Raw genomic sequence first — 14,073 nt, forward strand, 5'->3', positions numbered from 1 at the left:
CTGTAAAGCAGACACTGGCCATGAACAAGAACAGATTTTCTTCTTCTTGCTTTGTGATTCCACTGGAATTTCAGCAAAAAATATGTCTTTGATCCTGAATGGAGCCAGAAAAATGAAGTATGAAAAAGTTGCATTTTGGCTTCGAAAAAGAATCAATGTTGTTAGCGGCTATGGTGCAATATATCTTAGATATGAGAGGTTAACCCACATTTCCACTCAGCTATGAAAAATCTAGACTTTGCAGATTTTTTTATGTCACATTACAATGACCTGCACTAAAACTTATTGCTCTATTTTTCTTTAATCCATTTCTTTCTGTATTGAGTTTGTATTTTTAGTACTAGATACCTAGATATCCATGTTATCTTTACAATAAACTTGTATTGTGGAAGCTACTACGATTAAGTAATGTAGAAATAAGATAATAATAATAATAATAATAATAATAATAATAATAATAATAATAATAATAATAATAAATAAAATCACAGTAGTAAAAATGCCACATTATGATACAATAGCATAAACATTTGTAGCAAGATAGTAAGATTTCTTTCAAAGTACAACTATTTTTTAATAATTATTTTGTTGTCTAACAAAACACCAATTACTCATTAAAAAACCCAGAATTATTTTCTGATTCTCACTTATCCTTTTCTACATTTCCTTAGACTTCAGCAAAATCAAAAAGATAAGTCATACAAGATTACTCTTTTAAAAATGACCTACATGCAATTTTAGTCCATCTATTCAGACTTCTTATGACGAATATCTATAGATAAAATAACAGATCTTCTATTTTTTTTCCATTGCTCTTGTGCCTCTTTCTGGTCTGTGAAACTGCCACACAAACAGAGCCAAAATCACTGCTTATGTGCTTCAAAATGCAAAGCTACACAAGTGACAATATGCAAAATGTTGCTTCATGTATGAAGTAAACACAACTGAAATAATAATAAGAAACATATTCCACTCTCATTTCTTTCAGTTATCATGATCTTAGTTGTCACTTGCAAATGTTGTAGATAAAATATTTAGACAGAAGTATGATTTTAAGATACTCATGTCTGTGAAGGTTTTAAACTTTAATAGTTACCCTGCCAGCTGCAGAAATAAAACTGTCTTTGATTTCTGACCTGAATAAATCAATTTGAGCTATGTAAAGGATGGGTGGTTAGTCCCAGAAAGGTATTTCTGTCCTTTTTTTTTGTATTTGCTCCTGATAAAGAACTGAAGGTCTGAATGGCTTATAAGGCCATGAGCGTGAAGTGAATAAGGAATGGTAATTAGAAATTTTACAATATCCATGCTTAAGGTGGATATAGACTGAAGCAATGGTGTACAGAGTGTTTCCTCATCACAACTGAGGAAAGTCAGGACCCCCAGAACCTGCTCTGATGCTAACTAGCAAACTATAGCAAAAGTCCAACTGCCAGTACAACTCAGGCACAGCCTACAAAGGATATTTTTCCTACCTTATCTGAACATTTATTTTATGCAATTTTTAGATGCACCACTAACCGCTTACTATAACAGCCATAATATTAATTACAATGAAAATGTGAATCACAATTTCAATTGAGAGTATAAATATACAGAGAATTTGAACAACGTAACTGAGCTTATTTTGATATATCATATTATTCATACATTTTAATAGATGTAAACACAGTTGCATTTATTCTCCTTTAGCTTAACACCCATTCTCTGAGGTTATCTCTGGAGAAAAATATCTTCAGATTTCTGTGAGGAGTTTACAGCAGTACAAGTTGGTGCTCCCAGAGGTAGGGTACAGGATCACTCTCCACCTGTAGCCCAATAGAATCATAGAATGCCCTGAGTTGGAAGGGACCCACAAGGATCATCAAGTTCAACTCCTGCCCCTGCATATGACAACTTTACAGTTCACACCATGTGAGTACATCCCGCTGCTTCCACAGCTCAGTTCTCGCTTGGGCTGAGCTCTGCGGAACCCTCTGACTGTTGTGATCTGGGGAATACTCAGCCATGCTGGAGAACAAGCTGTGAAACACTTTCGAAGGACTGTTTCAGTGGGGTGAAAGCATCACTGAAAGCTTATCTGTATTTTTATTATTATTTATGGTTTATTGTCTTCTTGCTTAATTATTTGTGCTTGTTTGAGCAATTACTGAGAAACACTGATGCATATGGCTAAATAAATTAAAGACTAATGATAGCATTTAAAAATAAACCATTTTGCACATTTTCAATTTTTCATGGTTTCATGGAGAAAATAATCTGTTATGTACAATTACTCAACTCTTTGACAATAAAATTTCACCCCCTGCTAGTTAATGCTGAGCAAATCTGCAAAGGCAGCCTGGGTCAGGTAACCAGAAATCAGCCCCTGCTACTGACCTACCATACGACTGTGAGCACATAATTCCCCTGCTCCATGCCTTGTATACTTTATTCTAAAACGTGGGATCCATGGACAGCAAATGTCACTCAAGCGCTACAGAATAGCTTGACACTGTTGTCCTAGTGTTATGCAAAACAAAACACCCATCCGTTCCACGAGCTTTTCTTAGCTCTTCCTCCTCAATGATTTTTCCAAAATGGCAATAATAAAAGATCCAGAAACACATGTGACACTGGAAGAGGGGTGATGTGGGAATCCCATTTCAAAAAGGACTGAGAAGGCAGAGGGGCCAGCTTCAAATTGCATTCAGAGAGGGTGCTTCAAGGAGGTAAAGAGACAATGATTTTACTGGATGAGCTGACCTTACACAAAAAACATGTCAGGTGGTACATTTAATGTCTTTACAGCTGATCCCGTATACTCTATAGATTTTGTTGCCAACACTAGCTCTAGACAGAGACCAGTGAACTCAAGTTGGTCTCTTCTGGCAGCTAAGTCCTGAGATACAGAAACAGGAAATTTGCTCCTGATGTTAGCTGACAAATCACACAATGACTCAGGCAAAACTACACAATAATGTTTTGAAAGACTTAAGTGTCTCTATTGCTTAACATATATTAATTGCATTTCTATCACAGTGACTAAAAATAATTTATTTTCTACTGTTATCAACAAAAAGCAACAAGACACAAAAAGAACATTTTTTTCTCCTCATTATAAGAATATCAGAAACCTGGAACTAGTGATCTCAGGTTACTAGAACTAAGTGTAGCGAAAAGTGAAACCACACATTACAGCATGAAAAGCACTTTAACCTCCTCAAAGGGAAAGTGATGGGGAATTAATAGATCCACTTAGTACCATGTGAGAAGGTATGAAAATCCACAAGGGTGAAAAAGGCCACTTTAAACAACCACGACAACTTTCAGAATCACTAAGGGAGTTAGCCGGGCTTCAGCTGTTTTTTTTTTTGTTTGTTTGTTTGGTTTTTTTTTAAATGACCTATTTGTCAAGTTATGAGAATTTAAAGAAACACTGTAGCCAAGGTGGTAAAAAGAGCTAGTAATCAGGATCATGATTAAGACTTACAACTCATGAAGGCTGGCAAACTACAGAAGAACAGAAGGAGGACCACACCACCTCCTCTCGGCCCTTGCACAGTGTAGGAGGGTGCAAGAGCACTTGTCTTTCTAAGAGAGGCAGCTGAGAATGATGATTTACTTCCTTTTGTCTATGAGGACACTGAACTGTTTGCTGCAGTCTTGGGGAGCACACACATTAAATATTTCTTGAAGATAATATAATCTCTTTGGGAATTAGATGAAATTTGTGAATTAGATGAAATAAATCTAAATCTCCTGTGTACCTCAAAGATCCCGTATTAAAAACTGACAAATCTATCTCTTCCTGACTGGAGAATTATAGTGAGATTACCAGTGCATCCGTATCTATATACAAGATGCTAGAAAACCAAGCAAGAAATTAGGTTTGTTGCTGCCAGAATATTTGGGAAAAGCAGTAGAATTGACAGAGATTCAGGAAAAATACTGGCAGCTGCTTACAGTATACAGTATTTTTCATCTAATTTGTATCCCTAAGAAACTAACAGAATCAATATCGAGAGAAATAAACTCAGCATAGGTGAACACAATTATCAGCTATGAGCAGCAGGAGTTCAGAGAGAATACAGCTGTCCTGACAAAATCTAAGCTAATCTAAGAGGAAGGAGGTAGAGGAGGTGTAATGCATTTGGGTGTGATATTTCAAAATATTGTCAATACAAACAAAAAAAGCTTTATTCCTTCTACTATAGCAAATGCCAGGGAGGCATCCGTATTTTAGCTCTCCTTGTGTTCTTCCCCAACCTTAGGGCTTGCCAAGGGAGGTGAGTTTGCACATGTTTATGTTAAAGTGCAGTTGCATAGCTTCAGAAAGGGCTAAATCTTTTCTTGACTATTTCCTGATGCTTATAATTGATGGAATAGCAGACCCAAACTCCACAAACACCTTCTGTTTAATTCATATTTCACTGCATTATTTGGGTGGTATCCCAATGCCAGCTGTTTGATGCAAATGCACTTGCAGTAGTTCTTTTAGCTAAGGATAACTATATTGTTAAGAGCTGGCACGACCTGCAGTTCACTTCATACTTTGCTGAGGCATGGCACTCAACCTGGAGCTTAGATTAAGTCCCTGATTGTTGCAGCAAATCTGTTCTCTGCTGCATGCCAGATGGATGTGTTCTTTCCCAACTTCACTACAATGCTATATGCTGACATCATCCTTTTAGAATATTTTTTTTTAAAGGATCCAAAAATCTGAATAAACAATTTCACTGGCCAGTATTTACCAGATTTCTTCAAGTACAATTGCTGCAGACCTTTACCTTTATGTTTTCAGCTCTTCAGAGGCTTTCTGGGAATGCTTTCAAAATAAGAACAATGAGGAGGAGTATAAAGCAGTGTCTATAACTCATTGTAGGAGGGACTATCTAACAGATCTAACACTGAAGGCTCTACAATTCCTAACTGCAGTGCCTGACACATACAATGCTGGGATGTGGCCATTCTTCTTCACTTTTGCTTGTCCTCCTGACCAGAGAGAGCAAAACCGCCAAAGAGTGCAGCTTTTGAAATGGAGTTCTATAAAGCCTACATTTTTCAATTTGCCAGCTCCGTGTATTTCTGAATATCTTGTCACTTAACTTGAATATCCACATCTGAAAGGGCAATCCTGCCATCTGGATGTTTAATGAACTTGAGGGAAGGTCCAACATTTCAAATCCTTTGCTTAAACCCTGCCTTTCAAAATAGAATGCATCCATAGTGCAGGATGCAGCAGAAAAATTCCGACGCAAATGTACAGTAGTTTAAAAGCATTCAGAGCTTTTAAACTTATATATGGTTTTCATAATCACAGTACTGTAAAGAAGACTGAATTGGCATGGAAATGGTATATCCACCAGGGTGGGTGCCCTGGTGGCAGAAGATATAGAGAAGGCAGAATTACTGAATGCCTTCTTTGTCTCTGTCTACTCTGCCGGAGGCTGTCCTGGGGAGCCCTGTACCCCTGAGACCCCGGATGAAGCCAGGTCAATGGAGGAGTTTGCTTTAGTCGATGAGGACTGGGTTAGGGAGCAATTAAACAGTCTGGACATTCATAAATCCATGGGTCCAGATGGGATGCATCCGCGGGTGCTGAGGGAGCTGGCTGAAGTCATTGCTGGACCGCTCTCCATCATCTTTGCCAAGTCTTGGGAAACGGGGGAGGTGCCTGAGGATTGGAGGAAAGCAAATGTCACTCCAGTCTTCAAAAAGGGCAAGAAGGAGGACCTGGGTAATTATAGACTGGTCAGCCTCACCTCTGTCCCTGGGAAAGTAATGGAACAGCTTATCCTTGGTGCCATCTCAAGGCATATCAAGGATAAGAGGGTTATTAGGGGCAGTCAGCATGGCTTTACCAAGGGTAAGTCATGCTTGACCAACCTCATAGCCTTTTATGAGAATGTAACAAGGTGGATGGATGATGGCAGAGTGGTGGATGTGGTCTACCTTGACTTCGGTAAAGCGTTTGACACAGTCTCCCACAGCATCCTCACAGCTAAGTTGGGGAGGTGTGGTGTAGACAATAGAGTACTGAGGTGGGTTGCAAACTGGCTTAAGGAGAGAAGCCAGAGAGTGGTAGTCAATGGTGAGGAGTCTAGTTGGAGGCCAGTATCTAGTGGAGTGCCTCAGGGGTCAGTACTGGGGCCAATATTATTCAATATATTCATTAACGATTTAGACGAGGGAATAGAGTGTACTATCAGCAAGTTTGCTGATGACACCAAACTGGGAGGAGTGGCTGACATGCCAGAAGGCTGTGCTGCCATCCAGCGGGACCTGGACAGGCTGGAGAGTTGGGCGGGGAATAACCTGATGAAATTTAACAAGGGAAAGTGTAGAGTCCTGCATCTGGGCAGGAACAACCCCAGGTTCCAGTATAGGTTGGGAAATTACATGTTAGAGAGCAGTGTAGGGGAAAAGGACCTGGGGGTCCTGGTGGACAACAGGATGACTATGAGCCAGCACTGTGTCCTTGTGGCCAGGAAGGCCAATGGCATCCTGGGGTGTATTAGAAGGGGGGTGGTTAGTAGATCGAGAGAGGTCCTCCTTCCCCTCTACTCCGCCCTGGTGAGACCCCATCTGGAATATTGTGTCCAGTTCTGAGCCCCTCAGTTCAAGAAGGACAGGGAACTGCTGGAGAGGGTCCAGCGTAGGACAACAAAGATGATTAAGGGAGTGGAGCACCTCCCTTCTGAAGAAAGTCTGAGGCAGCTGGGTCTCTTTAGTTTGGAGAAGAGGAGACTGAGGGGTGACCTCATCAATGCTTATAAATATATAAAGGGTGAGTGCCACGAGGACGGAGCCAGGCTCTTCTTGGTGGCAAACAATGATAGGACAAGGGGTAATGGGATCAAGGTGGAACACAAGAGGTTCCACTTAAATTTGAGAAAAAACTTCTTCTCCATGAGGGTGACAGAGCACTGGAACAGGCTGCCCAGGGAGGTTGTGGAGTCTCCTTCTCTGGAGACATTCAAAACCCGTCTGGACATGTTCCTGTGTGACCTCACCTAGGCGTTCCTGCTCCAGCAGGGGGATTGGACTAGATGATCTTTTGAGGTCCCTTCCAATCCCAAACATACTGTGATACTGTGATCATGGGGATCAAGGTCTGAAGTCCTTTTCTTTTCCTTCTGCAATAATGCAAACAGCTGCAAGTATAATGAGTTAGGCTGGAATAAAATGCAAATTTGTAATGAATTTTAATATTTGGTTCAAAAATGAAATGTGTGGGATTTTCTGTTAACATAAATTTTGATACATTTACATGGCGTCTTTTATTTTTTAAAAAGTTCAAAGTTGGCTTTGAAAATCCAGTCAAGGCTAAAATGAGAAAAAAGGAATGATGAGGAGAAAAAGTACTTCACTGAGACCGGTCAAGCTCTTTAAAGTCAGAAACTGTTTGAAACCCTATCTGCTATACCATTAGTCTTGGGAAATAGGCAAAACCTCTTTCTAGAGCAGAACAGCATTTGGAAAGATCTATGCATCCATCACCAACTGTAGCAACCTCTGAGTCTAAATGTGATGGCTCTTTCAGAATAGACATTATTAGAATAGTCATCAAAAACAAGGAATCTTCTGCAAGGAACCTATTCTCAGGGCTACAATACCAGATTCTTCACTACAGAAGAAGAAAAAGCAGAGTGCAAAACCTGAGAGCATCGTCAGGTCCATTCTGAATAGGCAGGAGAAAAATGTGGGAGAATCTTTTAGAGAGAGAACAGTGGCACACAAGCAGGACAGACTTCCCGCGTGAGAGGAGCACATGGAGTAGAAACACAGTTCCAGGACTGCATAAACCAAAACCCCAGTCTGGAGGACTAGTCTCCAGAAAATAACCACCTTAATTTATATTCTTTCCTGGAAATGAAAATAACTAAGATTTCTCCCCATATCCATGTGGTGGGAGCTGCAGAAGGGAGTTGCAGGGAGGTGACACCCAGGCAGGGACCGGCAGGCAGGCACAGCGCAGCCACAGGAGCGAGCAGCCCGGTTTCTCCTCCCCGCACCACTCCCTGTCCCCGTCCCACCCAGCAGACACGTGCTGGGCAGATCTCTGGTCTCTGATGGGGACCTGTGCAGCCATTCCTACCAAATACCATTTCAAATTTCTGCTGCTTCGCTATACACTTTGCCCTTCCCCCCCACCTCCAATCAGCCAAGTTTTGTAAATATTTCATGGACTTCCTACATGTATTCCTGCACTAAAATCATGCTAACAATAGAAACCATTATTTGCCTGCACTGTTACGCTACATCCTGCACAAGGTCATTCCGTTTTTCTTCCTTAGTATCTTTGCTCCCAAAGGGAAAATGCATTAATGTCAAGGAGAAAACAGCTGCCTTGCAAGCAGCCAAAAGAACAAGAAAACGGTGCATTAATTACAAGCACTGATAATGCCAGCCCGAACACTATTAAAAGCTGAAAAGCAAATTTGGATCAAAGTAATAAATAATAATAATGCTTTTCAATCTCTAACATCTGGAATCTACAAACTTACTTCATCCATTATAGTTATTGTTATTGTAAAAGAAAAAAGACTTAAATAAAGCTGTTGATGTGTTTGTCAGCTGCTCAGAAGGCATCAAATAGTTCATCGTGATGATGGGTTGACAAAATATTGCACTGAATTATGGAGAGAAAAAGGCAAAGAACATATTCTTAGCATTAACCAAGATTAATTTATGTGTTAGAACAAAAGGATCACAAAAGCTCTTTACTTTACCTTTTGTTATCATCATTACAACCCAACAACAATCCCAACAGCTTTTTTTAGGGGCTAAAAGTAATATATGACAGAATGAACTGAAAGTGAAACAAAGAATTGTACAAGGTTCCCTGAACTGTGACTATGTCAATTTAGTGGAGCATATTTTTCATGAACTACAAAACATATCATGACTCCCATAAAACAAAACTTTTAGTGAACATAAGTAATGCTCTGACAATGCCTCTGTCATAGCATAGAGGCTCTGCTTCGTCTGAATTGGTTAAAAGGGCTTACACTTCTACACTTATTTCCACACTAATTAGATGTAAACCAGGAGTTGAGACATCTGTGGGCATGAGTGCTCACTTTTGCTAAACTCTCATTATTTTGATGGACTCTGGCAAATAAGGCAGTCAATCCTTTAAGCAAAGCTTGCTTATTTATTTATTTATTTATTTATTTATTAAACATTTAGAAAGCCTTCGATACATATTTTATGATTTTATGATTATATTGCTACCGGGATCCCTCTCATTGGTTCCAAAGACTGTGTTCAAAATAAGACAGCACTAAATGTGTATGACCAGGGGAAGGGAGTGACATGAACTGGAAAATACCTTGCATCCAGGGCTAAATAAATGAGTCATCTTCAAGTTCCATACTTCAAATACACTTTATTTCATGATTGGGGGATTGTATTAACTTACATATAACTATATACAGTAAAAGAATAAATGAATTTCAAATTAAGTTTGAACAAACTAATCTCTTTCTGGTATCAAAAATTCCTTTAACTCAAGACCCAGTAACATAAGACCATCTGCACAATGTTCCCTTGGGCACCAGTTTACATATGTAAATTTAGTTCTAGATTTTTAATTTCCTCTGAATTAACTGTGATAAATCTCTACGTTCTTTCATGCCGATTCATTATGTATTGGAAGACTTGAAATCACTTAAGATCAAGGACCCCCACTTCACCTATAAACCATACATATCAGTTCAGATATTGTCGGAAACTATAACAATAATTTCCCCTGGTGGATGCAGAGCTAAGGGGCTCAGCAAGGTCTGTTACATGAACAAAATGTACCAGAATCCATTGAAATAACTTCAGAAAAAAAATCTCTGCTCAGTGTTTTCCACTAACAGGCGTGATAGAAAACATTTTATGAAAGAGGTGAGAATTCTTGTTCCCATTGCTCAGATGCTAATGGCAAGATGGCGATGTGCTGCCATCAGCAGCAGGAACGCAGCCAGGCTATTAAGTGGTGTAGCTGACAGGATTACTTACATTTTGCAGCTGGACTCGGCTTTGTGCCATACACTCTGACTTTGCCATCATGCTGGAAGCGTTTAGGCTGTAGGTTTTCCTATTCTGTGTTTCTTTCAGCTGTTCATGAATTTGCTTTGTTTGTTTCCTGCAGAGAAAAATAAAATTCATGTAAGAAAGAGCTAGTTTTATCTGCTACTATAGCCATGATATTTTTATAGCCATGGTTCCACTTGTTCAAAACTTCACCGTATTGCATTAATCAGCTGAGCTAATTCACTAGTGCCTAATATTTCAAAGCAGTGGTCATTTTCTGTCAACGCTTAAGAAAGGAAAAAAGAGCTCTTCTATTTAAAATATCTTCTATTCTCAAATGACTCTAATAGCATGCTAGTTGTTTTAGTGAAGCATTTTGTAAGATCACCTATTACATACTTAACAATAGCTTGCAAGTAGGCCTAAATATTAAAAAAAGCATTTTGCTCTGATTTGGAACAAAGATTTTTTGGGTAAATACAGCAGGCATTAGTCCCTGATGGCTATAAAAAGTGTTGAAGAATCAAAGATTTCTGCTAGCTGATTAGACTTCACATATAACCCAGTATCTCTTATAGACCAGCTTTTGTTTAAATGCTTAAACCTGGAAAAAAAAAATCAGTACAGTATCTGAGGCCGTGTTTTTGATGTATTATACTATGATCCACTATGTCAGAGCTAGGAATACTACTAGATGAATCACTTGCAATATTCAGGAGATAATCACACCATTAATAAAAGCTTTCTGTTTCTGCCACACTACATTAATCAACTGAGTTTTAAAGTTCTGTACATGATTGAGGACATGAGGCAGCAAACTTTATTTTGAATATATTTTTTTAATCTTCTGCAAACAGATATCTTGGCTGGGCAAAAGATGTTAGCAAAATATATTTAAGGTCTTTTATCAGTCTACATTCTTTTGATAAGCTACATTGTCTGAGACTATCAGTTTTAAATGATCATGAGAAATAATTCCACAATACTGTTTTAATTCCTTCCCTCCTTCTCTTCTTCCTTTTTCTCCTCAGCAGATGCATCTCCAGCAGTGAACATATGAAGGCCCTGGAAACTGCACAGCAAGGTCAAGGACCCACCAGCAGCACTTTGTTATGCCACCAGCAGCTTTTGGACAGCAACTCATATGGAGCCAGATTTCAGAAGGAAGTGATTTCAGGAAAGTGTCAGTGAGAAATAAAGGAAATATAGTCTCTCTATACTAAAACTTGAAATTTTAGCGAAGAAGCTACAGCAACATTTTGAAAACTTGATGAAATTGCTGCTGAAAGCCTTGTGACATCATCAAATTTGACAGCATCTTACTTGACTCAGGCCAATGAATTTGATACCGACTAAAGTAGAAAAGTCATTTTAACTTCTTTCAGTGGAGTCTGTGTCTAGTGCAAGACAGTGACTTAAGTGGTCAAGGGAGGAAACTGGGAGAAAGGAGAAGCTCCCTCAATATGAAAGAAAGCAGTGAGAATTATCACAGTTCAGCTATTCAATTTTAATAATATGATTTTTGCTGTATGAAAATAAATTTATGAGATTTCCTCTGCTTTTGGGTCCATTAGTTATGACTCAGCACAGCACAATTTGAGCATTTGCTTAAATTCAACAAAGCTGTAAGCACCTGCATAGAAGTAGGTATTTGTTATTACACATTTCCTGAATATGGGTCATAAACTATAATAAATCTTGGACTCTGCAATATCTCTTATGCTTTCTATTTACATCCTATTTTGAAACAGTATGACAAATGAAAAAGTATGAATTTACATTGTAAGCATGTTACAAATAGGAGCAGCATATTTTGAGTGTAGCCAGGAGCTCATAATTAGTAAGATTTATTAATATGAGTAGGTGAGGAAATAATTTCTCAAGTACAAAAACTTATTAAACTTGCAAAATTCTTCCTTAGCCAAAACAACTTGTAAAGTTAGTATCAGAATAATCTGACTAGATATATAATCTGAGGTATTATAGTGCTGAATTAAATAAATTAGTCAGTTGATTCTGAAACATCTCTTTTAAAAATATTTTTTGATATCTACTCACATTTGAAACCAATGAAACTAAATAATTTAATTTGTATAATGTCAAAATGGACTCTTTAGTTTCTCATGAAATTCCAAGTGAAATTCATAAAAGCTACTCCAGAGTTTGTATGAATAATTATTTTCTGACCAGCTAAATTGCATACACTGGGGAAATAATAATATATATGTATGTATGTGCTACTGGAAAGACAGCCACTTGCATGTTTGTCACCATAATGGTTATGGACTGTTTTTGAGAGAAGACTTCATATAAAGTCTAAATGATGACAGTGAAATAGGATCACGGCACCAGACTTTGGGAATCTCTCCTATACGTAAAATGTTACTAGAATTTAATCAGGAAAATAACAACAGAAATTACAAATTCTTCAAACTCTAATTTGGATTGATTTAGAAAACCTGTGTTTAGAGTTGTTTGTACATCTATCAACACACGTAAGTAAACTGGAATATTCAGTTTAACTGCTGCAATCTTTAACACTACAATTGAGATTCCTGAAGGTAATTTACTGGGAGAAACAATTTAATAATTAATTTTCTTTTATGTTCACGCAATCTAACTTTAATATTAGGTTTATGCATATTCATTTTGCCAAACTATTGGATGCACAGTTATAAAATTAGAAACTATTAATAATTCAAACTTACTCACTGATTAATATATTTATTTTATAATTTTTGTTTTCAAAACAAGTGGGCCTTATGTGTTCTACTTCAGAGATGCTTGGCAATGAATTGTTACTTCAGCCAGAAATAAAGGTACTAGCCATTTATAAAAGTCAGCCATAAAGAGCAGCATATTACTGTACTCTCCCTCTGTTGCTATCACTTACAATACTTTCTTGATTACCTTAAAAGGAATAATTGGAAGGGCACAGGGTTTAATTATAATTCTAAACTTCCCCAGACTGAATTTATTTTAAAGAAGGACTTTTAATTCAATGGTGCATAGGGAAGTGTATATTCCTAGCAGCAGATATTATATAATTGCCAGATGAAGAAAGTCAGGGTCAGTGTCTTCATGGAAACCTTTTTCTTAAAGGGTGCACCATTCAGAGTTTCTGTAGCAGTTAGCAATATTTTATATTTTCGATACATCAAATTAAATTCAAGAATTATCCCCCATGCAGAAGGAATGCTTTGATAACTCTTAAGCATGATCTGCCTGAAGAAGAAGCTTCTGAAAATCTGCTCCCTAAAAGCTAACATCATAAGGGTTGAAGTACTTTGTATTTGTTGTTTTTTACACCCTTAAGACACTGGCTGATGTCACAGTTATGGTATTGTTTTATGTGGCCTCTATGCAACTCAGTCTAGACACTTATTTAATTTTTAGACAGTTCACCAGATGGAGTCACAGCCAGGGAGTTAGGGACTGATTAGTGTTTTACTATTACTGTTTCATATATTTGATAAGATCTTGACTGAACTGGAGGTGCTCATTTTCTCATTACTTTTCAAACTTCAGTTCCCAGAATCTGGCATAAGCACACATAAGCGTTATTTCTACTCATTATTTTTAGACACAGCTCTCCCCACCACCTCATCAAAGTCTTGGTACTCTGAAGGCTGTTCCAACCCAGCTCTCCACCACTCCCTACAGCAGTGCAAAACCAAGAGGGGTACAGCTGAGTAACAGAGGGACATTTTATTCACACTGTGCTCAGTTGTTGCCTGCAGGTTCTTCCAGCTGACAATCCCATTCTGCATTTTCTGAAGATCTCCTCATCAGAAAAAAACTCAAGCCTTTCCAGGAGGAACAGGAACACCTTGTTCTCTCTTTCTTTCTTCTGCAGATCTAAAGAGCATAATGACATTTCTGAGGCAGTGGCAAAATGGCTGTCTCTGCTCACAATTTATACAACAACCAAGGAGCTTGCAGAGAGGAACTGTCCTGCCACAGCATCCTCCCAGCTAGCATCACTGTCATACTCCAGGTCCAAAGAAAAATTAAACAAAATTCCACATTATAAGAGGTAGGAGTGTTTAGATGAAAGATGAACCA

At 38.3% G+C, this 14,073-nt stretch overlaps 1 protein-coding gene across 5 annotated transcripts in view; it reads right to left on the minus strand.

Moving 5' to 3' along the window:
- The window catches only part of NRG3 (neuregulin 3), a 467,171-nt gene that overhangs the window by 16,869 nt on the left and 436,229 nt on the right, over nt 1-14,073 (minus strand). For all 5 annotated transcript variants that reach the window (XM_065067648.1, XM_065067647.1, XM_065067646.1 and 2 more), the window contains one exon: nt 9,994-10,120. In XM_065067648.1, coding sequence (XP_064923720.1) covers nt 9,994-10,120 — 127 coding nt within the window. The remainder of the gene's footprint in view (nt 1-9,993; nt 10,121-14,073) is intronic.

This window comes from Columba livia, chromosome 6 (genome assembly GCF_036013475.1).
Source record: "Columba livia isolate bColLiv1 breed racing homer chromosome 6, bColLiv1.pat.W.v2, whole genome shotgun sequence".
Taxonomy (NCBI): Eukaryota; Metazoa; Chordata; class Aves; order Columbiformes; family Columbidae; genus Columba; species Columba livia.